The following is a 26,313-nucleotide window of genomic DNA, read 5'->3' as shown; positions in this document are numbered from 1 at the left end:
CCAGCCAAGCTCGCACTAACAGACCGCAAGCTTGTGTGATCCGACGAGATCGTGTTCTCCGTTCACATGGGTTCGATTTTCATGGACGGCGTTGTTTCCGATAGTCGTTTTGTTCGTGTTGATGTTTCGTTAAGGGAGAGAACGGAAGCCGAGTCTGCGCGAAGTCGTAGAAACCAAAGCCAAAACTGGAACTAGCCCGATTCGGGTAAACGCTAGCTCGACAAGGCTGCAGACTCAAACTCGCCCCTCCTTTCTTTGCAGCACTTTAGCCTTCACTGCAATGCCCGTCAACTACTCACACAGAGGAACGGAAACGCATCATGTCTGTCAGATGCCTTAAGAATCCGGCAACGATGGCATTACAATTGCAAGAGCCTCGATACCGTGGTGAAATTCGTGTCTATGGCCGGAATGGACACGTCCCCTTTCTTTAGCATGCCACTCGCAGCCATGAGGTCAATCTGTGACGATATCCATACAGTAGACTGATTCCGTTGCAGTCTTCCAGTCAGCCTGCGTCACGAAACGCCTTTCACTGGCACCCATCCCCCACTCCTCGTCCCAAGACCCATCTCTCCTACTCCCCAAGCAACACACTCCTAACCCACCAACAAGCCTCCTCCACCTGCATGTCCCTCCTTCTCCTCAAAGCCCCCGCCCCATCCCCCTCAACATAAACATCCACCTTCACACCCTCCACCACCAAAAGAATCCCTCCCAAAATCCGTCCATGCAACCGCCCCGCCACATCCAAATCACTGGATTTCTCCATCGTCGGAGGGACGAGAGAAGTCTGCAGGTTATTGTCGACGGCGTGATCATTAGGGTGAGACACAGCGACAAACGGAGCAAGTTTGCGAAACTCACTACCCTCCAACCCGGCTAGGCGGTCACAGGCCGGAAGCGCACGACAAACCCCTGCAAAGAGGTAGTATCCCACTTCCACTTCCACACCCCTCCCAAACCACCTGTAAACCCCTCCCAAAATACCTACATCAAACTCGTCCTCCCCCCAATCTCCGTCCCGCCCTGCCCATCACTCAAATCCCCATTCCGCCCCACCACAAACTCGCGATAAATCCTGCCCAACCGCGCCTGCTCCTGCTTCGAGATCGAACTCCGCGTCTCTTGCAGACTCTTGCTGAGATGTTTCCAGGAGATCACGGGTTCCACGGACGCCGTTTCTTGGGTGCCGTTTTGCGGCTGCTGTTGGCGAGAGGGAGGGCGTCCTTGCGCGGCGTGGCGTTCGGCGCGGGCTTTGCGGCGGGTTGCTTGCAGGGCGGAGAGTTTGGCGGCGAGGAGGGCGCGTTCGGCGGCTTGGTGGGCGGGGGTTGTGGGGGCCTCTCCTGAGGAGGTGATGGGGCGGCTGGTGGAGATGTCGCCGGGTTTGAAGTATGTGAAATCTTGATGTTTGTTGCTTCCACTCCGGCCCCTGGAGCCGTCGGATTTCTTCTTCCCAAAGTCTTGAGCGGCGCCGTCTGCAGGGCCGAGAACGTCGTGGATGGCGTCGAGGTGCGCGTTGTACATGACGGCTTGCAGATCTGCGCCAGAATACCCTTCAGTATTCTTCGCGACTTCTTGCAAACTCTGCGAGCCTGTGCTCTCCGTTACAGCCGGGTCAAGCTTCAGCTTATTGCTGATGGCTTCCAGAATATCCAGCCTGTCTTCCTCATTCGGCATATCGCATATCAAGCTCTTGTCCAGTCGACCTGGTCGGAGCAGAGCAGGATCGATCAAATCAGGACGAGACGTGGCAGCGAGGACGTACACACCACTCAGTCCCTCTGCACCATCCATCATCGTGAGCAGCATATTGACCACGCGATCCGTCACACCGGTGCTGTCATGCCCACGCTTAGGAGCGATGGCATCGAACTCATCGAAGAACAGCACGCAGGGCTTCGCAGCTTCTGCTCGCTCAAACAGATCCCGCACACTCTTCTCCGAAGCACCGATGTACTTGTTCAGAATCTCCGGTCCCTTGACCGAGATGAAGTTGAGTCCACACTCGCCCGCCACGGCGGATGCAAGCAACGTCTTTCCGCAACCGGGATATCCGTAAAGCAGTAGACCAGACCGTAACCTTAGCGGACACTTGGCGAACAAAGGCGCGTACGTGGTCGGGTATTGCAATGTCTCGAGCAGAGTCTGCCTCGTCTCTTTCAGTCCACCAATAGCAGCGAACGTCGTCGTCGAAGAATGCAACGTAACACCACGCAGAGAAGCCGGCGTGAAACCCTTCAAAGCGGCATCAAAATCCTCACCACCCAACGTGACTTCATCCGAAATCGAATCGCTCGAAATAGCCCGAATCAAGGCCTCGCTCCGTGCTCGTGAGACCAGCAATGCCAGATCGCCAGGCATATATCCGTCCGTCTGTCCAGCAATCTCCAGAAGATCCAGATGCGAATCGAGAGTCACACCTTCAGGGTCATCAGCCTCATGCCCATATTGCCCAGCAGAACCCGGCCTGCCCTCGTCCTCTCCGTCTGAACCCTCCATCCACTCACTCGCCGCACCACCACCATTCTTGACTCCCGTATCCGCATCCTCTTGCGTCTTCGTCTTCAGCGCCCGCCTGACAAGCAACTCAAGCACCTTCCTCCTCCCATCCTTACTCGGCGCTTTCAAAGCCACGATATCTCTGACCACATGTCCACCAATAACGACATTATTAACGCTTTCTTTGCCCTGCGCCGTAGCAAGCATCACTACTCCCGTGTCTCGTCCACACCACTCCCGTACAATGGGTCCCAGCAATTCGCTAACCTGTCGACTCCGTCCGTTGGCGTCGACTTGAAGCTCCTGCTCCACGGGGCAGAGCTTGTCCAAGTCGTCCAGAATGACCACTGCTCGGCCGCCAATACGGGCGTTCCATGCTGCTGATGCAAACACGCGGTGGAGCGTGTCTTTGATCGTCTTCACTCTCGTCTCATCCGTTACGAGCGTCCGGCATGGGAAGTATATCACATTGAAGAGGTACTCCTTCCGCAGCTGATGAGCAAGCAGATGCGCCAGGGATGTCTTTCCAGAGCCTAGACCTCCCGTCAGCAGGACGGAGGAAGTATGCAACAGGCTCTTCCTCGTCTGTTCAATCGTCGCATCAATACCGACCATTTCCGGTATTTCCTCTGGCAGATCCTCACCAGGCGGCCATCGAGCTGCTTTTTGTCTCGCCGTCTCCGGCTGCAAAGAGATCTCCAACTTCCTCTCACCCCCAATGAGCCAATTCGTCCTCGCCTTCGAAGGGTCTCCAGGAGGCGCAGGGTCGAAGTCCAGTATCCCTCCCGGCCAGCCTTCTCGCGGCGGCAAAAGCATGCCGTCGGTAAGAGGGCCTTCCAGAATAGCTTTCCCCAGGATCGCCTTGATTCTTTGCACGCCCTCATCTCGTTCGTTTTTCGATTTCCCGCCGAAGTTGATCCCAGCAGCCTTCTTCTCAGCCTGAGTGGGCGCGAACGGAGTGACTTTCAACCTCTTCACTATAGCCTCTTTGCTAGCCTGCTGCGAAGGCTCCTTCATCGCAGACGCAGTTCTAGGAAGAGGCGCAGGCGCAGGATCGATACGCACAATCCCACCCACAATTCCTTCTGCTCCCAGCGTAGCACACAGCAATGTCGATAGAGCCACATGGCGACTGTCCGGGGCATCTTCCCAGGCACAGAGCTTCGCGACGACCTTCGAAGCAGGCTGCTGCTCCGGATTAGGCGCACTCTGCGGATCGACAGGCTCTTGCAAACCAGCTGGCTTGACGACTTGCACAGCAACCCAGGTCACGCCTCTCAGTGTCTTGGATAGGAGGTGTTCCCGATCCAGCCATATCCTCAGTCCGTCATCTTTCATATCGTCGCCACCATCCTCAAACCACTCGTTCTTCAGCCCCCTCGTAACACCCCGCAGAAACAACGGCGGTCTCGCCTTCTCACTCTCATGCGCGCTGCGATGTCGCGCATTACTCGTCGTGCTCCTCCCACCCGCACTTCTCCGACTCGTACTCGCCGTCGATCGATTATCCCTCGAGCTTCCCGGTCTCGAAGACCTCTCCCTCGTCTTCGGCGCCACAATGACCTCGGCGTCCGGGGAAATCTTAACAAACTCTCGCGTAGCAGCAGGCGCAGGCGTGAGGGACGTGACTCGGATATTCGCGGTGGACGTCGGTGTAAGATGGAGCGTGATCGGATGGTTATGTCCAGCGGTGGGGTTTGGCAGCGCGCGGACTTGACTGAGGAAGTTCATCTCCAAGAACGAGGAATGGAGTTCGATGACTAAATGAAACACACGGAATCGATCAGCTTACCTTCTTCCCAATGCCTACACCTCAGAAGATGGACTTACTCTCCCAATCCGTCGCACTCAACGGCTCGATGTTCACCGTATGCGCCATCGGAGGCTCTACATGCAACGAGACATTGACCTAAACACCAAGATCAATACCCCATCCCACCTACACCCGAAACATATCAATCCAAAAACCCACCTTTACCCCTTCCCCCAACCCAAGCAACCTCGCAAACGTAGCATCCACCTCCACAGTCTGCACATCGCCCCTCTCCTTCCTCTTACTCTGGCTCTGCATGCCCGTCCATCCCAGAAACGCACTCTGGGTGGTGCTTGCGGCGGGTTTGCCCCTCTGCAGCTGCTGCTCTTGACTCGACCGCCATTGCAACTCGACAACTACATTCTGCGCGATCGTGTTGGCGTTGACAAGGGCGGAGGCGAGAGTGGGCGGCAGGTTGAGGAGGCAGTTTTTGAGATTGGGGAGGAGGGTGATTTCGAAGGTGGAGGAGCCGGGGCGGGTGGACATGATTATGGATTATGGAAGGTGTGATTTGAGGGTATGTTCAGATATGTGGTCATGCCATTGTTGTGTTGTTAGAGAGGGGGAGTGTGTGCGAGAGTAGCTCACGAGACACGACGTGAGGTGATCTTGGTGGACTCGGAAGTCAAGCTTGGACTTTTCGGCTTCGAAATGCCTCGGTTGCTGATCGGCAGTAGATTGATTGATATTCGACGATGAACCGGACTACGGATGCCAGTGTCATTAAAGGTTGAGGCGAGAGAAGACGGGTAGAGTCGATATGAACAAATGGAAGTCTCCCATAATCAGGCACAATCGCCAGTCTATGCACAACGGATATCTTCAAGATCACATCCGCCCCAACACCACATCAATGCCTGTACAACATACGAAATCTCAGCCTGACAACGATCCGCAACTCTGTCCAACGAGTGATTCTTCACATCACCATCTCATCGTCCATGCTCTGCTGTCCGACAAACTTCTCCCTCATCATCTGCTCGTTCATCCGCTCCCAATCGGCGTGGTTGCGAATCTGCTCGTACATCCCGTACTGGTCCTCCAAGGCTCGCTGATGCTGTTGTTCTTGATGCATCGTCTCTGCATAGCTAGGTGCCTGCCACAGTCCGGCAGCAGCATACACTGGCTCTACTGCGCGGGGAGATGCTGCGGCGATTTCGTAGCCGTTGACGATGTAGGGCTCTGCCTCAGTCTGTCGTAGTGGTCCTTGACCAGCAGCAATCGATGCAGCTCGCATTCGTGCTGCAGGCGGCCATGCCGGCTCACCCTCTTGTCGAATTGGACTAATAGGCCCCACGATCACCGTATCGAGCATATGCTCTTCCTGCGGGACGGATCGAACCTGCATTTGCTGTTCATACCTCAACCTGGCTTCATTCTCCTCCTTCTCCATGTTCGTAGCCGACCACTGTCCCTGCAGATGCTGATCGAGTGGGTAGGACGGCGGAGCGATGCGCCACAACTCGAGAAGGCGGAGTCTCTGCTCGTAGTCAGCGTTCAGGAAGAGGTCGATCTGGTTGGGAAGGAGGGCGAAGGGGTCAATGGAGTGCTGCCTCAGCGTCTCGGCCATCGCCTCAGGCATGACTGCCTCGCGGTAGGGCGGTGGTGGGCTCCTCGACGGCTCTGACTCGGCGCGCACGTGTGCTGTGTTGGGGGTGTAGTGTGCAGAGGCGTAATGGATCATAGCCTCATTCTTCTTATCGGGGGTTTCGGGAATTTGTGGAGGTTGGATAGGCTGTTGCTGCTGTTGTTGGAAGGCAGCGGCTGGGTGGGAGAATTGCATGTTTTGGAAGAGCTGCGCGAGCTCGTCATGCTGTGCGGAGTTCATGGCTCCTTTGCTCTCGCCTGCGATGTCTGCACCGGGAGAGCTTTTGCCGCACTGCGCATGTAAAGGTCAGTCGAGCAAGGGAGAGGGAACGGCCTCGTGACAAGGCCGCAGCTTACGTGTGTGCAGGTATGCTCTTGGGTCCAAACAGTGCCCGAATACTCGACCGGAGTATTGTAGTGGCACGTCTCGCAAAAATGAACCAGCACCGGCCAGCCCAACATGTGTCAAGATCCAAGAGTACCAGTTCCGGTGTTCAGCAAAGTCCAACTAGCCAGATGTCCGGAGATCCTTCCTAGGTCCTGGATAAGGTCACGGTAAAGGTCAAAGGAAAGCAGGGCAACGTCAACAGCGGGTCTGTCTCTTGCTGTCGCAGTCAGTGTCTCGTCGATACAACCTCCTTTGGCTTCTCAATAAGACTCTGACGGGGCAGAAAGAGGTCAGGTGGCCGTGACTCAAAAAGCAAGGTCGGGTGAGCAGCAGCAGCAATCTCGGGGCTTTCTTTCTTCTTGTCTTTGTATGTCTGTGGGCGACTCTTTGAATTGAGGGCGTACGAAAGGGCTATCGAAGGATGTCTATCTACAACAGCGCACAGGAAGAGAGAAAAGGAAGCAGAGAGGAGGGGGAGGAGGTGGAGGTAGTTATGGCGGTATGAGTGATGGAATGTGACGGGGTTAATCCTGAAACGTGTGAGATCTCGCGCTAAGGGAGCAATCGGGAGCCGTCATTCGCTGCGGTCGTTCTTCGGGCAGAAAGCAGCGACACGGCCCGGTTTCTGCTCGCCGGCCGAATGAAAGCGTGAAGCATTCATCGTTGCGAGTAGAAGGAGTTGCCAACGCAGAGTAAATGCATACCAATATTGACTGGTTATCTATTAGGATAAGGGGTGATTTGAGGGAGAGTAGAGAAGTGAGTGTTGTCAGCTGGAAGTCTGAATCGAAGATGCGGTGCGGGTACACCCGCCACGTGTGGCTTGGGCGTGTGGCTTGACAGCTTCTCGCGGAGGCAGCTGTGCGATGCGCGTCAACTGCTTCGACGAGCTCTCGACTGCGACGGTTTGTTAGACACTCCACCCGAACAACATCCACCACCGTCCATCACACATTTCAATACTACTGCGCAGTCCAGCCCATACCCACTTTCAACACCACCAAGACCATCAGTCAATCTACACCCCCTGCAGCAGCTCAATCCCCCTCTAGCCTCTCGCCATGGTAAGTGAATCTATCCATACCATCACGTGCGGGTATCAAACTGACACCCCCTTCAGACCTCCATAGGCACGGGCTACGATCTCTCCAACTCCGTCTTCTCCCCCGATGGCCGCAACTTCCAGGTCGAGTACGCAGTAAAGGCGGTCGAGAATGGCGGCACGGCGATTGGCATTCGGTGCAAGGACGGCGTGGTGCTTGCGCTGGAGAAGCTCGTCACCAGCAGACTGCTCAAGAAGGAGGCGAACAAGCGGATAGCTACGGTGGATCGGAATATCGGTGTGGTAAGTGAGGATGGACAGATATGGCAGTGATGGTGGTGAAGCTGACAATGATATCTCTCCAGGTCCACTCTGGCCTCTTACCCGACGGCAGACACTTCGTATCTCGCGCGCGCGACGAGGGGCAGAGCTGGCGCAGCACCTACAAAGCACCCATTCCCGTCTCATCACTCGCCAACCGCATGGGCTCCTACGTCCAGGCATTCACCCTCTACTCCTCCGTACGACCATTTGGCATCACCGCGATTGTCGGTGGCTGGGATGCAGAGACCGACGTTGATGTGGACGGCGTAGTTGGAAGCGGACCAAAGGTGGGCGCAGGTGGAAAGACCAAGGGTGTGAAGGAGGGTGGTCCATACCTCTACATGATCGAGCCGTCAGGGCTGTACTGGGGCTACTACGGCGCTGCGACTGGAAAGGGCCGACAAGCAGCCAAGGCCGAGCTGGAGAAGCTGAAGCTGGACCCCAAGGACGGCGAATGCATCAGCTTGGAGGAGGGTGTCAAGGAAGCGGCGCGCATCATCTACGTTGCGCACGAGGACAGCAAAGACAAGGATTTCGAGCTTGAGATGACTTGGATCAGCGCTGTCAACGGCCCCACGAAGGGCAGACATGAGGAGGTGCCCAAGGCGCTCAAGGAAGAGGCCGAGCGGCTCGCCAAAGCAGCATTGGAGGGTGAAGACGAGGATGAGGAGAAGATGGAGGAGTAAGAAGAGATGATACTCTGTTCTGTAACACTAGCAAAGCTGCATAGACGACGTCCGGCTGGAACATAGCGAGGCATAGCTGTAAAACGTTCGAAGCGAGGACACTCGAGACTCCGTCCACTGACCTCTGCAATGGTGAGTAGTATACTTCACTCGCAGTCCCCTCCCCATTCGAACTTATCACTGTTCTGACACTGATCTCCGTACTGTTATCAACAACAACTCTCCAGCATCTAGCCTCACATGCTTCCTGCACTCCACATCCCTAGCCTCGTCACACAGCATAATAGCTACAGCTACACACGTATGTACATACATATACGCTACCACACTGGCGCCGCATACACACATCTACCCGCAAGATCTTCCTTCCTACCGGATAAAGCACTCGAGCAAGCTATTCTGTCGATGTGGCCACATGACTGTCTTTCCCCTCTCTCCTTCAACACGGAGAGGGTGTGCACCCACTACGACTCGTCTCCCAATGTGGATGGGATGGTAAGAGTTTGAGAATTCGATATATTGGCGCATGGATAGGTACGCCCTGGCTGACGTGACATGGCGGGATATTGGACTTGCTGGGCAATATAGCCTACAGATGCTACGCCTATGTCAGGTAGGTCGTTTAGGGAGGGACGTATAGGGAAGGACGTGTAACGCCAAACCCGCCGCCAGCCGTAGGGAGGTGGTGGAACAGTGGCGTCTTTGCGGTTGTGGGTGGTTTTGCTGGGATGAGTCAAGTCATTAGACGAGACATCATGTGTCTGTAATTCAGCCTAACGAGCATGTGAAAGGGAGGTGTATGGGCAATTGCGGTTGAACAATGCTTTTTACAGTAACTCATCGAACGTCCATATCGTCCTCATAGATCATCCCTTCGTCATGATAGAATAGTCTGTCTCGTTATGCACATTATGTTCATCACCACCACCACCCCTTCCCACCCCTCTCCACCAAAAGGAACCACCAGGGCCCATCCCCTCCCCTCATCACAACCCACAAATCCCACTCCCCCTCAACCCAGCCGTCGGATACAGAATCCCCGGCCTACCCGTAGGAATACTAACCCCAACATTCCCCCTACTATCCGCCGTCAACGCCTCACACCTCAACACCTCCGTAACCTTCTCCCCCGCCGTAAACCCCGAATTCCCACTATTAATCGTAATCGTCCTCGTCCCCCCATTCGAGCCCGAATTACTATAAACACTCACAATCTGCTTGCCCGCATACCCCTTCCGCATCACAATCGTCTTCGAATCGGACCAGATCGGCCAGGCGTTGTAGGTGAGGTAGGTCGAGTCCTTGCGGATCGCCCAGCTGCGGATGCGGTTGAGTTTTTGGATGTGCAGGTAGAGGTCGGCGTTCTGGTTGTATTTGGCTGTCCACAGCGCTTCGCGGTTCGAGGGGACGTTGCTGCCGGAGAATTTCTGTTCTTGGCCTTGGTAGATGATTGGGATGCCGTCGGCGAGCATTGTGAATGTTATTGCCGTACGGATGAGCACGATGTCTTGGGTGTAGGAGGGGAAGCGCGGGTTGTCGTGGTTTTCTAGGAACGAGCCAAGTACGGTGACGTCTTTGCAGGTGGATTTCATCTGGTTTATGCCGTTGACGAGGTTGGAGATGCTGCCGGAGGTGGATTGGAAGGCTTGCGTGATCCAGTAGTAGGTGCCGTAGTTGAGGATGCCGTGCAGGTAGTTCTGGTAGGGGCAGATGTAGTTGGGGTCGCCGTTGAAACTGGATGGGGAGGCGGAGAGTGAGCAAATGTCGAAGGAATTGGTGGGACAGTCTTTCGCCCTGCGCTGTACTTACACTTCGCCGAGGGTGTGGATGCCTTTAGCCGCGGATTGGAAGCCGGCCCAGAAGGCTGTGTCGATTTGTTGGGCCGTGTCGATGCGGAGGCCGTCGACTGGGAGATTCTATTAGTGGCTGTCCTGGGAATTGGGTGAGATGGAGTCTTTACTTGAGTAGTTGGACACCAACTGCCCAATCCAGGTATTCCACATATTCGCCACATTCGAATCCTCCGTCCTCAAATCAGGGAGAGAGACAATATTATCTCCCAGCCAGCACTGTGTGACACTGGTCTGATTGTTGTAATCGATATTGCAAGGTTTGTGGAAGTAAGATTGCTTGTTGAATGGATTGAATTTGCTGTAGTCGACTGTCGTCTGTGACGAAATCGAGCCCATATGGTTTGGTACGACATCGACCATGAGGTACTGTGATTCGTTAGAAGATGGATACAAAGAGATTGTGTCCCTTGGCGGTGTTGACGTACCATTCCCCTGGAATGGAGCTCGTTGGACAATGCCTTCAGATCTGCTGAAGTCCCGAATTTGGGGTTCAAGGCGTAGGCATCCTGTGCCCAGTAGCCGTGACTGTGACGAAACGTCAATGCTGGGATCAGTCTTTCAAATCGTTGTCGACATACTATGAATTGCCGTCCTGCGTCGAAGCGATGGGATTCTTTACAACGGGCGATATCCAGATCTTGTTCGGATCAGCTTCATTCCAACCTACGTCAATGCACTGCACCTACCGCCGTGAAGCCCATCGACTGAATATAATCGAGACGATTGATGAGCCCTTGCCACGTACCACCGCAGTACTCGTTCAAATCGCAGCCGGCAGTCGTCGATCCATCCGTCCTGGCGAACCTATCGGTCATGACTTGGTATATCGATTGTGACCTCCCTCAAGCAGCCATCAGTATCATACAACGACATGATTGGCGAGAAAGACTTACATTGCGCAGGAGTAAGTCCCGACACCAAGGCCACGATCGAGATGAACACATACAAGAAACCAAGTGAGGTAGCCATGGCGAATGAGGATGAAGAGCGAGGAATGCGAATCGAGAGCAGCAGAGATGGGCAAAACAACCGTTTTGTCTCGCCAACAAAAAGGTAGAGGTAGAGAAACCTACCGTACTAAGTAGTCTTTCTTTGTAGTGTGGCTCTGAATGGCAGGCGACGGATCGACCGCATGCAGTTCCCTTTGTATGACCCGCGGAATCAACACCCACTACTCGACACAAAGCCCAGCTGAGCATTGTTTCTTGGGGCCACGATCCAAAGACACACCTCGAACCCTCTGCTGGAACGCCGGCAACTGCATCATGCTTTCGCGTCCCTGCTCCGATGTCTTTCTGGTAAGGCCCCCGCCATTCTGGAGCAGGTCTCATGACAACGCGGTCAGCCATGCATTCGTGCATGAGGCGAATCATGGCCGAGTCGGGAAGGCAGACCTGGCAATGATGCCGATCTCCAGCCGTCGAAGTGTAAGCCGAAGCGCTGGACTTTCTTGATGCCAAGCTAGCCCTGCCGCAGTAGAGGAGGTGTTCCCTCGATGCGGTCCCTGCCAATCCAAACGGCGCAGTGGGAAGCTCTCCTGCAGCTGTGACGTTGGCCAGAGATGCATGTCTCAGTTTGTCGTGACGACGCAAGATGTCGGCGCGAACTTGAAGGAATGCAGAGGTCGCAGACAGGGTGGGGGTCTACCTTGGAAGCTTGGCAGTTTGAAGCAGGTGGAAGATAGAGAGGGCTGGCGGGGAGTGGGCGAGGTGTGAGAGGTCGTCCGCTGATCGTTCCGAACACACGTGGATCGAAAGAACTGCACCGGCGCAACTCTGTCTGCGGGCATCATCCTGCCTCGCGGGCTCCAGCAATGGAGGGCGGCCTGGTCGTAGGATTGGTTATATGAGCAGCGACAGCGCTGTCACGCCGAATTGGGGCAATCCTTGCTTGCCGTGCAAACAGATGCACGTCTCAAAAGCGAACTGTCCAGCCCGGCTGATTCGAACGAGCACTCTGCAACCCCAAGCTGCGACGGTGTGCGGGGAGAGATCTGCATCGCGCCAAACCGCCGGACCCGTTCGCGGTTGACGAGGCGTTGCGAGATGCAAGTGTGCGCCACATGATGCTTTGGTCTTAGCCGCAAGCAAAGAGAGGGATATCAGTACCGCGGCAGAAGGAACACGCGCTTCTCTCCAGCAGTCCGGTAGGGAATTCGAGGAGGATTACGAGGTTGAAAGGCATTCGTTCGTGGATAGCCCACCGCCTCCATCGTGGTACCTTTATCCGGGATCCCGAACAAAATGGCCGGCAGAGCGAACTGAGATAGCGACCTCCAGCCTCGGTGGATCAGATGGCTGCCCTCACCGCCGGCATGATTCTTCTGCTTCGCGCTCTCCTTGCTTAACGGCGTTCAGCATCTGACCCACCGTCGCAAGATTCTAGATCCAAAGCAACAGGAAAGACACCGGCGGCGGCCTCGGTCTCCAAAAGAGTTCCTCGCGCGGATTTTATCGGCGTGGCTGTAGAGCTATTTTCTTGTCCTGGTCCTGATGGCAAAATGAAGCAGCAAAGAAGTGGATAGAGACATGTAAATGGCGAGAGGTGGAAGTGGTTGAGAAGGAGAAAGAGTGGATGAGGACGGTGGAGATCCAACGCCACGGCAACGGCACCCAATATCGTCTGTCCGGATGATCGACCCACGCGCCCAACCTCACCCCTGCACTGCACACGGACTTCTTCGAACGGGGAGATATATGAACGCGCGGTCTGCATGTGGATCCGGCGAGAAAAGGCAAGAAGCAACAATTCAGCGCGAGAGCAGATATCACCGAACCGTGACATGCGACGATATGCCTATTTGGGACCTGTGGACATGAGTTTATCGACGCCATAACGACACTGAATTCAAGCCATGAGAGCCGGCTTTGGAGGTCGGCAGTGGAAAGACAATGCTCCAATTCAGAGGCCTGCAATCGGAAAATAGCACTTCTTTGAGTATCGCAAAACTGAGCCTTGCTAGATCTTCGCAGCTGTGCCCTCTACAACCACAATATTCTCTTCCACGACCGAATTGTACGACTTCATGTACGTGTGGCGCCCAGTCACCACCCAGAAAAGCGCGCAGAACACGACACATCCACCTACGATTGCGGAAGCCCAGTTCATATTCTCGATATTTCCTACGACCGGGACGTACTGCGGGAACGAGTAGAAGAGTAGTGTGATGACTGACCACCCGAGCGACTGCAACCTGGTCAGAGACTGATGCCGAATGTTTAGAGTTACAACGACTTACCACCCAATTGATGAGATATCCCCAACGACCAAGATCGAAGTACGGTCGCGGTGGTAGGATCTCTCGGCCTCGACAGACCACCTGCGTTGGAATCAGCCTTGCAGTCTCGACGAAGATGCAATATTCGACGGCGTACGCATATGATCGGCACGGCATACGCAATCTGCAGCGTGATACCTCCCCCAGATATCAGAGCCCAAAACGCAAGATCGCTGCCCATCACGAGGGTTCCCGCAACGGCGTTGATGAAGAGGACCGCGAACATGGGTCGTAGAGGTGTGCCGAAACGCTTGGAGTTGTGCGAGTGGAACTTTGCGAACGGGAAGCCGCCATCCTTTGCCATTCTCCAGGCTAGACGACTTCCTGCGGTATTGGTGTGAACTATGATGAGATACTGTTGCCGCTTTAGCTGTAGGTCATTGATACTTCGTGGCTATCACTTACGTTCAATCCCATCATGGTAATAGCGCAGAAGATGCCGCCGCCGTAGACAGACTTGGTGACATTGATGAACCTGGATGTCGACGGTCAGCATCATGCCAGCACATAGTGGGAGGGTCCTCACCAAGTAAAGTACGGCTGAGTGGTCTCCAGTTCTGCTGCCCAGTTGCCAGTCGTGAAGCCCATTATAATGGCACTGATCCACGCAACGAGCGAGGAGAACACCATTGACCACACCATGACACGCTACACATATTAGCGAGAGTCATGCCGATGTGGGTTAACGTGGAACTTACCGGCGCATCTCTGGCAGGATGCTTCATCTCCTCCACGAGATGCATCACGCTATCGGTGCCGTACAAGCCATAGATTGGCACGTACATGCTCAGAATGAAAACCCATCCTTTCGAATTCCATCCACTTGTGTTCATGAACTCAGTAAACACAAAGTCCGCACTATTCTTAGGTGCCATGATCAAGAAGACGATCGCCCATGTGAAGAAGCCGAGTAAGTTGAACAGACCTCCAGATAGAGAGAGATACGGTAGGAAACCCGGGGGCCAGGTTGGTGACGACAGGTCCGATCAGGAAGGCAAGGTATACCAGGAAGGTCATCCATGGCTATGTGCCTGGTCAGCAACGCACGGCACAGACTAGTAATCCACGCCATACCTTCCACACGACATCAGGATGAGTGACTTCGATGAATGCAGCTAAGATCTGAGCACTATTCACAGCGCAGCTCGATGATGTGGATATCTCTCCTATCAATACAGCCCAGCCCACAACATAGGACAGGAATCTACGCATCTTCTCGGGAGCGACCATCTGCGTGAGGAACTGCTGCCCGCCGGCTTGAGGCCAGATACCGGCGTACTCGGCGAGGGACGCCATGAGTAGGGTCTGCCCGATGCCAACGAGGATGCTAGGACAGACTTTGAGACATGATATGGTGTGCGGTGTTAGGGATGACATACGTGCTCCAAACAAGGCTCATGACTCCGCCTAGCGTGAAGATGTAGTCGTAAACCACGATATTGCAGCTCCATGAACACAGAATCGTCGTCTGGAACGCCATCACTGTGATAGAGGCTGTCAGACAGTGCCCGGCATATATCAGTCGTCACTCACGCGTCCAAAACGAATGCACTCTCCTCAACTCAGGCTTGTAGCCCAACGTCGCAAGCTGTTCATCGGCACTCTCAGCGGCCTCAGACTGGGAGTCGCTGGCATAGGCTGGCAACTCCTGGGCCTGCGACAGCTTGACTTCTTTGATGTCGTCCATGGTAGATGGTGTGACAAGGTTGGCCCTCCACGTGGCGACCAAGGTCTCGCAGGGCAGCTTGCCATTGTATTATAGCAGGCCTATCGCTACGGCTATGCGGCCAGAGAGGCTAGATTGAGGTTATTCGTGGCTGCCGATAAGACGCGACTTATGCCGTGTGGTGCTGAATCCTTCTCCATACAACAGCCGTTTTGGGCGGCTGGTGAAGGTGAAGATGATACGCCGATGTTGCGCTGTTCAGCAGCCGGTAGAAGAGCACTTCAAGGCAGTTCGGTGGAGGTACGAAGACGTATTCAAGGTGTCTGTGGTATTCTATTGAGAGAGTTCTTCGTCCTACCTGGTGCTTTGAGCATTCGCTTGAGGCATCCTGATCCGGGCAATATACTTCTGTCGTTTGCGTTCAAGGGAGCACCACATATCTGGTATAGCCACTGAGCAATAATTGTCTTTTGTATGGCTTCGGGTCTCTTTTCACCAATTTTCGACGCGTTTGATTAGGAGCAGGCGGAGGCCTCGTGATTGCAGGAGGATCTCATCACTGATACGTGTCCGTCTGTCGACTGTCTAGAAAACCACGCGATAGAGGATGTCTGCAGGTACGCGAGGATTAGACGAGTAGATGTCGATGCTCGAACACACGAGGAAGAAAGAGCGAGTGTTGTTGATACCGCTTTCGAGAGTGGCTTGCAAAAGTTGGGGCACTGTCGTCCACACTGAGCCTTGAGCTGACAGCAAGATTCTCCTCCATGTCCTACACACTCTATGACACTCACGATGTTACGGGCTAGGATTCATCGCGCTGCTCATTGCAGAAAGCCGTCGAGAAGCAGACGACTCATCGAAGGGCGCCTGAAGTCAGGGTTGCAAGCAGGAGACCTTGATGATGACTACCAAGTCACCTGGGATTACTTATCAGGGGCGAGAGGCTTAATGACGTCTAGTGGTACATTGCCCAGTGGCCATGAGGTGGAGAAATAATTCTCTGTATCAGAGTCTACGACACGAGAGGCGTCTGAACACGAATGGGTCGTCCAACGAACTCCGGCTCGGCAGCAGAAAGAGCACAACGCCGCAGAGACATGGTGCGAGCCAATGTCCGCGAGCACCGACGACGGAAGAAACAAAGCAAAGATACAAGCACAGAAGACCCATGCGAATCACCTGGCACGATCGATCTATCTTCTAAATCAACGCAAGTGGAACTCCTCCGACGAGCCACGACACAGCAAGTACGGCTCTGCAAGGCGCTTGACGACGACAAGACTCGCTGGCTACTGCAGGTACCGCTTCATTTGAGTGCTGGACCGGCTCATAAAGATGCATTCATCGCGGCGCTCAACCAGCGATGTCAAATGCCGGATCATCAAGTCTCTGCTGACCAGGAGTGCGTCCATGTCAATATCTGCTGCGGGTCGTGGATGACCTCTGCGTGTGTGCAGTCGACCAACCCTGGCAGCCACCTTCTCAACGACGCTTTGCTCGCATCAGCACTTATAGTGGTTGGAAAAACGACTGAAGATCTGTCCATGCTGCAAGCGGCTGTCGAGCTGGAGAACAACGTTTTATCTTCCTTGAGAGGGAAACTCACAAGTCCAGGCCAAGGAAAAAACGATTAGGAGCGACAGCAATTGACTACCGTGGTGTTTACGATAGCCATTGCAGACCTCTTAGCCAAGAGATCATGGCGGGCCTTCAGTTTGGGCATTGATCGAATCGTCAGGACCCGGGTCACTAGATTCGCAATTCGCAATTGACCACTTCTACGCTTATCGTGCAGTCCTGATACCGTTCTGCTTTCTGGACCGCCGATCATCGTTCGTATGTCAGCGAAAGTGGATTGACTTTCCAGCTCGCAACCAGTTCGACATCAAATATCCGGTGCTCGAGAAGCTCATCGACATCATCCTCGAGATTGCCGCTCTTATGCAACGGTTTGATGAAGAGGTGGCGCCCAGAAGGCCTCGAGAAGCATTGCTTCCACTATTGGAGCGAGCTCGAGTCGTCTGCCACGATATAGAATCCTGGGAGACCGCCAGTCAACTGCAATTTCCATGGGCAAAACCAAGTCAACAGACACTATTCCCACTCCGCGAATTCCAAGCATCTGGATACATGCAGTTTCCGGACACCCTGGCCGCAAATATGGCCTCATTCTATCTAGGAGCGAAAGTTGCGATTCACGAACTATGCCTCTCGATGCTTCAGACTGTTATCGAGATGAGCGACGGAGCCAAGGCAACAGAACATGCAGCAATGAGGACAGCTATTGACCACACCAGACTGTGGTCGGCTAGAGCCATCCGATACGTCAATAGCTTTCGTGTGCTTGAGCCACGGACTGTCGGGAAACTGGTCTGCCTTTTCCCTCTGGATATGGCCTGGGCTGCATACCAGAACCTCCGGCGAGGTCACAACACTCATTGTGAGGTGGAGATCGAACAATGTGAAGTACTGGCCTTGGAATTTGAGAAGACCGGATTCCCAGCTTTGAGAAAGCACTGATTGTTCGAGTCTATCAAATCCTGGGTTGCCGCCGACTTTAATATACACTTTATCCCATGCATTCTTGGAAGTCAACGTTCGCAACGTTCTGCGTACCTCTACATACATTGCTAGCTCGAATTTCCGCGCCCTGCAACCTGTTTGGATGCATGCCCGACCAATGCCCGACCAATGCCCGACCAATGCCCGGAGATTCTTATTTCTAGAAATTGAATTTCGAGACCTCACTGGATCATGCGACTCCTGCGCCTGATAGCCGGGCCAAACTTGAAGAAGATAAACGGTATCGGGACCAGAAGAACGGCGATGAATGCCAACAAGCTCGTCGCCCACGCTATGCCCAAAGTTTCATACATCTGAATCGAAGGTTAGAACTACATTGCAAGATAAAACTTGATTCAACTCACCTGAATAGTGAACAACGGGAACCCGGCCGACATGAAATAGCGGCCAATCCCGTTAGCCGCCATGGCAGAGGCACCGTACGATGGGCCATAACTATGGATGAGGTACATCGCAGCGGACAGAAAGACTGTGACGCTACCCCAGGAGAACAGTCCACCAGCAATCGTGGGAGAGATCCAATGGACAGAACCTCGAGCTGTCCAGGCGAACCAAAAGAGACTGTGATAGAGTTTATTAGCCCGGTGCTTGCTGATGGATAGCTTCATCGCAGGACTCACCTCACAGGTATCGCAAATGTACCCAGCATGGAGGAGTACAGCATGTACTCCGGCGGCAGACCGGGCTTTCCCTCAAGGAGAGCTTGTCGGTATCGAGGCTGATACATGTATCGATCAACAAGGACGCCAGTTATACCTGCGAGAACAACGCCCACGCCAATCCCAAGGAACGTCAGGCCACTCTGCCAGATATTGAAGCCGTAGACTTTGCCGAAGACGTAGGGATATGCCGCGAAGAACGTGAACAACACGCTGAAAGTAAACGCGTTGTAAAAGGTCAGGACCTGGACTATCGGCTCCGTGAAAATCATCTTGAATGGCCGGAACAGCGTCACATGCAGCAGCTGGACCAGCAAGTCTTTCAAAGGCGGTTCATTCGTCGCAATGCCCAGGCGCTTTGCCTTCCGCTTTAGCAGTGCTCTCTGGTATGTCTCGCCCATGGGAAGGGTGTAGATGTAGGTCGCGATGGCTATGAAGATCGAACACCATTGTGTCCATCTGTATGTAGCCTTTGTAGTAGGCGGCGAAACCACCAATCACTGGGCCAAACCCTGGCATCGCCGTTAGCAAGGATTGGACGCATTTTTCCCAAACGACTTACCTGAACCCAAGAACGGTGTCGATATGAGCACGCACAAAGGCGCCGCTCTTCGACTGGGAGGATACATATCCGCAATCGTCCCTGCTCCCATAGCCAGCGGCGGCGAGCCCGCCATGCCCGCGAGAAAACGAAGCACCAGCAATCCGCCGAAAGTGTTGACGAAGCCCACTCCCATAGTGAACAGCATGTATATCGGCGGCAGTATGCGGTATATCGCCGCACGACCCAGAATCTCGGATATGGGAGCTGCGATGATAGGCCCCGTCGCCAATCCCAACAGGTAGAGTGTGAGCGACAGAATCGCTGGCGTTTCTCCGACGTGGAACTTCTCTTCAATCTCTTGGGTTCCGGGCGTGATTAGAGATGCGGCGACTGTCACTGAGAAGCATGCCAGACCGACGCCCAGGCTGTAGTAGGACTTCTTCAGGGACGACCAGTTTTCTGGATTCTAAGAATTGTCAATACCCTGTCGAGATCTTGCTCAGGGACAATAGCAGAACTACCTCATGATCTTCGAGAGTAACGCGCTTCTCGGTCTCAATACTATTTTCCCCTGATTCTGGGTCCTCGATAGGTTTCTCATCCTGCGATTGTAGGTCTTCCGTCGAGGGTTGATTGCTATCCATTATAGCATTGAAAGTCCGTTGCCGTCGTCGATTCCGAAATTACAACTGTCGCCTCTCGAAATATATCGTTCCTCTTTCTCAAATGATGCAATCAATAAATCGAGCGACCTCGTCGGTTAATCTTCCCAATCCTTCAACAAATCTCATGCCAAAAAAGTTCGTCCGCGCGTGAAGACGTTAAGTCCGGCAAATTCAGCGGTAACTTAGGATGTTTGACTGAGATCCGACTCCGATGATGCTTGAAGGCCCTTTATGAAGATGCGAGAACTGTGGGTTGGCGTGCAAGGAGTCTCGGAATTGTATATCACAATTTGGGCCGTGCGAGCCTGATTACAGCATGACGCTTCTTTCGACCAGATCCACAGCTCGAGACTGAGCCTCTTTTTGGACGGGATACTCTACTTGACTTTGCTTACATTGGCTCCTATCGACGCATTTGACATACGCGAGTCGATCTTCGTTGGCAAAGGGAGGCTACTCGATCACATGCCTGTAATCACTTACTCGGCGTCTGATTGGCTTGAACTTCTGGGACTTGTCTTGGGTCATCGGGCTTCAAGAATACGCATGCGAGGAAAGTGTAATCATTTACAGACCCCTGAAACGACATGATCAAATGCCCGGATTCGAGACGCAAGGAATGGACAATTTTAAGGGTCAAAGGAGCAACGCCTCAGGGGGAACGGTCAAGGCTGGAAGGACCCAGCGACACTGTAGAACAATGAAATCTTTTCAAAGGCTACATAGTATAGCTCTGCCGCCAGTGGCATCTACCGACTAGTCCGCCATCCATCGACGCAACATCAAGCATGTCACGTCGCTCGATTCGTCTACGTACATCAATACGGCCCAACACAACCCCTAGCCTGCCACACCTTCATCGCCTCGCTCCCAAACGGCGGAGGCATATACCCGTCAATCTTCCACGAATTCCGATCTTCCTCCGAGATAGTATATTCCCATAGATATCCTTTGTCGACGACATGAGCCTCAATAGCCCTATCCAGCAACAACCTCCCCCTCGCGAATCCTGCTTCGCGACCGTCGACGTGGTCTGTAGACTGTCGAGCCAGGTGATGCACGACTAGCCGAACGAACGGTCTGTCTAGGTTGGAGACTTGCTTTCCCGAACGATATAAATGACTGCCGCTGAGAGGGATGAACGACACGGCTACGTAGAATGCTGGGATGGTGTCGTAGCTTTCGGTGATGGACGCTGCGAATGCATCGCGTTCGGCTGCGGTTGTGAAGGTTGTGTGGGAGTGGTATATCACCCAGAATGGCATGTTGAGTCTTTAGTGCTCTCGTCTGGAGTGAGTTGGTTGAAAATCCTGAGAGCGTTGAAGGTAGCGTTGTCGATCTGGATAGATTGAAGCCCCATATATATGAGACCGCTTTAATTCCTCTCGTGATGGCTGCGTGTACTTCTCCAATCCGGATCTTGCATCCTGGCCAATGGCAAGCCCTTTTTCTGGTTACATGCAGTAGCCTCGAATAGCCATCCCATAGTCCACTGATGCCAACATCGTTGTAATCGAGCGGTGTCGTATCAAATCGCAGTGTATGATTACTCGTTGTCCGGCATAAGTGCTGTATGTTTCTGGTTCCTAGGACGGCCGAGGAAGAGCAGACAGCAGTGAGGTCAAGGTAAAAAGCCGTGGGATGATTGAAACCCTTTGCAGGGGGCTCCATTTCGTGCAATGTTCGACAATAGCTGTTGCTTTGATGGCTCTCTAAAATGGCTGTGGAAGGCCAGCCTTTGTCTTTCCATTGTCTGCCTGGAACGGGGCCGAGAGAACGACTTCATCGCTCGCTAGCCTCGGACTTGCTGTCCTTGTCTCCTGTGCGAGAAGATTTCACACCGAGGATAATAGTAACGTATACAAGCCATGGATGGCTAACAGTAACCTGCCAACGCCGCAGGAATTTCAGTAAGTGAATGACCTTAGCGCATGTGACTGCCAAGCTCTTAGCGCCAAATCTCGCGCACTTAACCCGTCTTCTCGACCTCGAACTTTCAACCACAACCTCTCTCGACACCACGCCACGACCACGGCATCATAGCATCATGCAGTCGTCGAGTGTGCCGCTCAACACCGGGGATCGTCTGGAGATGTTGCAGGATCAACAACGCGAGCTCTCCGCATTCCCGGCGCGAGGCGATGCCAGTCGCGACGATGTGGTGCAAGGTGTTACTGGGGAGAAGTCTGCGCTTGACGAGGAGAAGCCGCGCGATGCTCGACTTGAGGAGAAGTCTGCGATTGCAGTCGCTGGTGGAGATGCGCCCGAGTAAGTTGTTGCGCGTTTGCGCCGCTTGTTGTCTTCCTCTTCTAACGGAGCTGCAGAGGTGACGGTTTCACGCCGCCTTTCCTCAAACTGCCACCCGAGCTTCGCAACCGCACCTATGAGCTCGTACTCGGCGGCAACATGATCCACATAATGAAGACCATGCCCTACATGCCATCGCGCCTCCGCGCTCTGGTCTGCACCGCCAAAAAGCCCCTCACGACAATCAAAGCAGACCAGGAGGAGGAGGACTCAGTCTGCCGTATGACGACCAGGTACAGCATGCGCGCGGACCATCACCCTTGCAGGGATTTCTACCCCAAGACTTGCCTTCCCCTCGGACTGCTAGGTGTATGCCGACAAATCCAGGCCGAAGCCGCCCTCATCCCTTTCTCGAGCAACACCTTCGACATCGAAACCTACGCCAAGGGTATCCAGAACTTCGCGGCACACTTGACCGATGCCCAACTCGGCGCCATCCAGAGCCTCACGGTGGACTTCTCCAACGGCAAGAAGGAGGAGCTGTGGATCGATCCGGCTATCGTGAAGCGCATGCCGTCGGTGAAGGCCGTTACGATCATCGCTAGCATGTACGCGCTTCCAGGGGCTCCGATGGGACTTCATACCCTGGGAGCGTTGCCGCGTTTGAGCTCGCTTGATGGTGTTATGGTTGTGCAGGATCACAGGCGCGTGCCGGCTCTCGAGGCGGAGAGGGCGTGTGGCGGGATTGTGAAGTTGAAGGAGATAGTGCTTCCAGAGGGGAAAGAAGGTAGTGGTACAGATTAAGAGAAGGTGGAGCCTTGGAAGATTGATGGATTGGGTTGGACGGTGTTTGGATTCGGAGCAAGAGGTCAAAGGCGAGCGTTGAGTTAATGTCTTTGTATAACAAAGAGGATTGCATGCGGAGAGCGTTTTGGACGAACTTCAAAATGGTCCAGTCCGGCAAGGAACATGGATCCTAAGGGCAGGTAGTAGGCCAGACGTCGTGGCTGACCAGACAGTCTCTGATATGTCTCTTTTCCAAGCGCCAACTGCTTTGGCAGTACCATAGCTGAAAAGTGCAACAAATCCCTACGAAGTCTACGTTGAAGATCATGACAGTGCTTTTCTCGTTCGTCGACCTAGCTGTTGTATCATCTAATCATCATACAACCAATTGCTTTTGAGTGCTCGACCTACCAACGCCACGCCAAGACCGATGCTCGTAGTTACCATGCTAGGAAAATAGTGCTTGTCCGCAGACGTTTATCGCCTGCTCTGTACCAACACTCACGTATGTCCATTGACACCATTGACTTCCTTCACAGGGCCCAGTTTCTCTCTCCTGGCAGCAACAGCTTCAGCAAGCTCCTTCAGCACCACCTCGGTATCTTCCCAGCCAATGCAAGCATCAGTGATCGAGACACCGTACTTGAGGCCAGACTTGCCCTCCTTGGGCATCTTCTGGCTGCCCTCGTTGATGTTCGACTCGATCATCACGCCCACAATAGCATCTTCTCCTCCGCGGATTTGATCGGCGAGTGCCTTGGCGACCTTGGGCTGGTTCTTGTGGTCCTTGAGAGAGTTGCCGTGGCTGCAGTCGACCATAAGGTATGGACGAAGACTCTTCTTCACGAGTTGCTCCTTTGCCTCGCCGATTGACTTGGCGTCGTAGTTTGTGCCCTTGTTGCCGCCGCGCAGAATGACGAAGCAGTCGTCGTTTCCAGCAGTGCCCACGATTGCAACGTTTCCGGGCTTGGTGACTGACAGGAAGTGATGTGGATGCTTCACCGCTCCGATTGCGTCGATTGCCACACCCAGAGTGCCGTCCGTGCCATTCTTGAAGCCAACGGGGAAAGACAGACCAGATGCAAGCTCACGATGGACTTGGCTCTCCGTCGTTCGTGCGCCAACAGCACCCACAGACAGCAAATCGGCGGTGAACTGTGGGCTGATGGTATCCAGCATCTCGCTTGCAATTGGCATACCCTTGCTCGTCAAATCCAAGAACATCTGCCGTGCCGTCCTCAAACCCTTGTTGATGTTGAAGGTGTTGTCCAAGTCTGGATCGTTGACCAAACCCTTCCAGCCCACGGTTGTTCTCGGCTTCTCGAGGTAACTCCTCATGACAATCAACAGGTCGTCCTCGTACTTCTTCTTCAGCTCAAGCAGTCTGTCGCAGTACTCCAACGCCATCTGAGGATCGTGGATCGAGCATGGACCAATGACGACCATGAGTCTTCGGTTGTTGTCCTTGCCATGCACAACGTCCGCTGCCTCGTTTCGGCCCTGAATGACGGTGTCTTTTGACTTGTCGGTTTGGCGGATCTCGTGTTGAAGGAGGTCGGGCGGTGTGAGAGGAGTCATGCCTCGAATGCGCCAGTCTTCGACGCCATTGCGGTCGCCGACGGCTGGATTGGGCATGAAGAACTGTGTAGACATGGTCAATGGCTGATCCAGTCAAGCAAGGCAAAGCAAGAGGCATAGACTGGCAAGGAACAGAACCAAATGTCAAAGGTCGCACTGGTATTTGTACTCACCTCAGCCATGATGGATATGACTCCTACAGGACACGTGGGTAGTAGGACTGGTCGGAACGAAGCCGTCGGGTCAACGAGTCTTGGAAGTTTCACGATCAACAACCGAATGCCTGTGAAGAAAACTGTAAGTCCGTGCCGTGAAAGTGTGAGTCTTGCGCAAACTTACACCTCCAAGAATTGACCGGATACCGGGCCCTGTGGCTGGAGCCGGCAGGGGATCTGGCCAATGGGTGGCGGTGATAAGTCAGCGTACGGGACTTCACCTGGCGAATGTGAACCCTTTCCTTCTTTCGTCTGTCTACAACTTCCACGTGGTATCAGATGTTCCGCTTGGAGGCACTGACGAGCATGTGATTCTACGCGTGATCCTGCCACTTCAAAGTGGACGTTAAAGTGATAGGGAACGCGAATCGACATGGCATGGCATTGCAAGCCGCGACGTCATGTCACTCACGCTTGCATCACCATTGAGTCGATCGTTTTGTTTCCTCAAAAGGAGTTGTGAGACCTCTTGCACGTAAGTGCAAACCCCTGGCAGACTTCGAAGAAACTCAACAGGACGAGTCGCCACTATGGACGCGTTAGAGAAGATCCCGCTCGCGTACGCCTCATGCTCTATTGGCTGCAACGATGAGCATACCTTGCCCAAGAAATTGGACGCCCTCGCCGGTGCTGGCTTCCAGGCGATCGAACTGTCAATGCCTGACCTGGTATCATTCGCCAACCTACACCTGCGAGCAGAGGAGCAAGATGGCGGATCTCAACCCATTGGCGATCACGATTTTGACGACCTGGTTGCAGCTGCCAAAGTGCTCAAGACAATGCTCGATGCAAAGGGTCTGAAAGCGTTCATGATGCAGCCATTTGCCAATTTCGAAGGATGGCCTGAAGGTTCGCCTGAGAGAAAAGATGCCTGGGAACGCGCTGAAGGCTGGACTCGCGTCATGGAGGCGGTGGGTTGCGATATGCTGCAGGTTGGTTCTTCAGATTCCCCTGAAGAGAAGATCGGCAAAGATCGAGCTCGCTTTGTGGAAGATTTACGCGACCTGGCCGACCTGCTTGCGAAGAAGAAGATGCGAATCGCCTACGAGAACTGGTGCTGGTCTACGCACGCTCCTGACTGGGCAGATGTGTGGGACATCTGCCAAAAGGTTGATAGACCCAACTTTGGCCTTTGTTTGGACACCTTTCAGTCTGCTGGAGGTGAGTGGGGCGATCCAACAACGAAGAGTGGTCTGGTTGAGGACGGCCGCCAGCCTGAGCAGGTGGAGCAAGACTGGAAAGCGTCTTGTGATCAACTTGCGAAGACCGTACCGAAGGACAAAATCTACCTGTTACAGATCAGCGACGCATACAAATTGAGCGAGCCGCTCGAGAAGAAGGACCTCGATGCAATGCGACCACGAGGCAGATGGAGTCATGACTATAGGCCGTTACCATTCGAAGGGTATCTGCCAGTGGTCGACTTCACCAAAGCGGTACTGCGGACTGGATTCAGAGGATGGTTCAGCTACGAGATCTTCGACTCTGGACCGGATGGAAGAGGCAAGACTTACGAACTGTTGCCATTCGCGCAGCATGCTATGGCGACACAGTTGAAGCTCATGGATGCTGTTACCAAGTCATAGATGGAAGGGAAGGGAACGATCCTAGTGAAGCACCTACTCGCTTCCTGACAGCAAAGTATGTCTCACATCGCTTCCTGCATTTCTATACGACAACGAACCCAAGTCTTCTCACCTGACAACTTGCCTTAACGAGCAATCCCAGGCTATTGCATATCGTTGCTTACAAACATCAAGCCACCTCATGAATGACCTCTGACGATGTGCGGGTGCTTTGCATGTCGAATGGACTGCTGAGCCTGGTGGATTACTCTATTGGCGAACCTGAAAAGCAACAATGAGTGACGCTAGTTTCGGAGTGATTTGATGCCG

At 53.8% G+C, this 26,313-nt stretch overlaps 10 protein-coding genes across 10 annotated transcripts; 3 read left to right on the top strand and 7 right to left on the bottom strand.

Annotated features, from left to right (window-relative positions):
* Positions 1–990: 990 nt before the first annotated feature.
* M409DRAFT_54865 (uncharacterized protein) lies at positions 991–4,801 on the bottom strand (the record flags this gene model as incomplete). The annotated part of the gene is made up of 3 exons (XM_033812852.1): positions 991–4,262; positions 4,333–4,411; positions 4,475–4,801. The coding sequence occupies 3 exons, from the start codon at positions 4,799–4,801 to the stop codon at positions 991–993; spliced, it is 3,678 nt and encodes a 1,225-aa protein (XP_033667414.1).
* A 433-nt stretch (positions 4,802–5,234) lies between these two features.
* Positions 5,235–6,143, bottom strand: M409DRAFT_23162 (uncharacterized protein; the record flags this gene model as incomplete). Its single annotated transcript, XM_033806657.1, has 1 exon — positions 5,235–6,143. The coding sequence occupies one exon, from the start codon at positions 6,141–6,143 to the stop codon at positions 5,235–5,237; it is 909 nt and encodes a 302-aa protein (XP_033667413.1).
* Positions 6,144–7,351: 1,208 nt separating this feature from the next.
* M409DRAFT_54863 (uncharacterized protein) lies at positions 7,352–8,342 on the top strand (the record flags this gene model as incomplete). The annotated part of the gene is made up of 3 exons (XM_033812851.1): positions 7,352–7,354; positions 7,411–7,635; positions 7,698–8,342. 3 exons carry the CDS (start codon positions 7,352–7,354, stop codon positions 8,340–8,342), a joined length of 873 nt encoding a protein of 290 aa, XP_033667412.1.
* Positions 8,343–9,328: 986 nt separating this feature from the next.
* On the bottom strand, positions 9,329–11,164 carry M409DRAFT_23160 (glycoside hydrolase family 13 protein; the record flags this gene model as incomplete). Its single annotated transcript, XM_033806656.1, has 7 exons — positions 9,329–10,076; positions 10,152–10,248; positions 10,303–10,561; positions 10,621–10,720; positions 10,774–10,832; positions 10,882–11,036; positions 11,089–11,164. 7 exons carry the CDS (start codon positions 11,162–11,164, stop codon positions 9,329–9,331), a joined length of 1,494 nt encoding a protein of 497 aa, XP_033667411.1.
* Positions 11,165–13,153: 1,989 nt separating this feature from the next.
* On the bottom strand, positions 13,154–15,159 carry M409DRAFT_23159 (uncharacterized protein; the record flags this gene model as incomplete). The annotated part of the gene is made up of 10 exons (XM_033806655.1): positions 13,154–13,381; positions 13,434–13,514; positions 13,570–13,827; positions 13,878–13,947; positions 13,999–14,120; positions 14,171–14,330; positions 14,398–14,495; positions 14,547–14,799; positions 14,852–14,954; positions 15,006–15,159. The coding sequence occupies 10 exons, from the start codon at positions 15,157–15,159 to the stop codon at positions 13,154–13,156; spliced, it is 1,527 nt and encodes a 508-aa protein (XP_033667410.1).
* Positions 15,160–17,885: 2,726 nt separating this feature from the next.
* Positions 17,886–19,571, bottom strand: M409DRAFT_66556 (uncharacterized protein; the record flags this gene model as incomplete). The annotated part of the gene is made up of 6 exons (XM_033816987.1): positions 17,886–18,017; positions 18,069–18,285; positions 18,345–18,842; position 18,895; positions 18,946–19,393; positions 19,449–19,571. 6 exons carry the CDS (start codon positions 19,569–19,571, stop codon positions 17,886–17,888), a joined length of 1,419 nt encoding a protein of 472 aa, XP_033667409.1.
* An 839-nt stretch (positions 19,572–20,410) lies between these two features.
* On the bottom strand, positions 20,411–20,857 carry M409DRAFT_54859 (uncharacterized protein; the record flags this gene model as incomplete). The annotated part of the gene is made up of 1 exon (XM_033812850.1): positions 20,411–20,857. The coding sequence occupies one exon, from the start codon at positions 20,855–20,857 to the stop codon at positions 20,411–20,413; it is 447 nt and encodes a 148-aa protein (XP_033667408.1).
* An 827-nt stretch (positions 20,858–21,684) lies between these two features.
* Positions 21,685–22,643, top strand: M409DRAFT_23156 (uncharacterized protein; the record flags this gene model as incomplete). Its single annotated transcript, XM_033806654.1, has 2 exons — positions 21,685–21,860; positions 21,917–22,643. 2 exons carry the CDS (start codon positions 21,685–21,687, stop codon positions 22,641–22,643), a joined length of 903 nt encoding a protein of 300 aa, XP_033667407.1.
* A 483-nt stretch (positions 22,644–23,126) lies between these two features.
* Positions 23,127–24,278, bottom strand: M409DRAFT_23155 (uncharacterized protein; the record flags this gene model as incomplete). Its single annotated transcript, XM_033806653.1, has 1 exon — positions 23,127–24,278. The coding sequence occupies one exon, from the start codon at positions 24,276–24,278 to the stop codon at positions 23,127–23,129; it is 1,152 nt and encodes a 383-aa protein (XP_033667406.1).
* Positions 24,279–24,948: 670 nt separating this feature from the next.
* On the top strand, positions 24,949–26,004 carry M409DRAFT_54856 (uncharacterized protein; the record flags this gene model as incomplete). Its single annotated transcript, XM_033812849.1, has 1 exon — positions 24,949–26,004. One exon carries the CDS (start codon positions 24,949–24,951, stop codon positions 26,002–26,004), a length of 1,056 nt encoding a protein of 351 aa, XP_033667405.1.
* Between the last annotated feature and the right edge of the window lie 309 nt (positions 26,005–26,313).

Source organism: Zasmidium cellare, assembly GCF_010093935.1.
Source record: "Zasmidium cellare ATCC 36951 unplaced genomic scaffold M409scaffold_18, whole genome shotgun sequence".
In the NCBI taxonomy this organism is placed as follows: domain Eukaryota; kingdom Fungi; phylum Ascomycota; class Dothideomycetes; order Mycosphaerellales; family Mycosphaerellaceae; genus Zasmidium; species Zasmidium cellare.
This window is presented reverse-complemented; position numbering and strand designations above follow the sequence as displayed.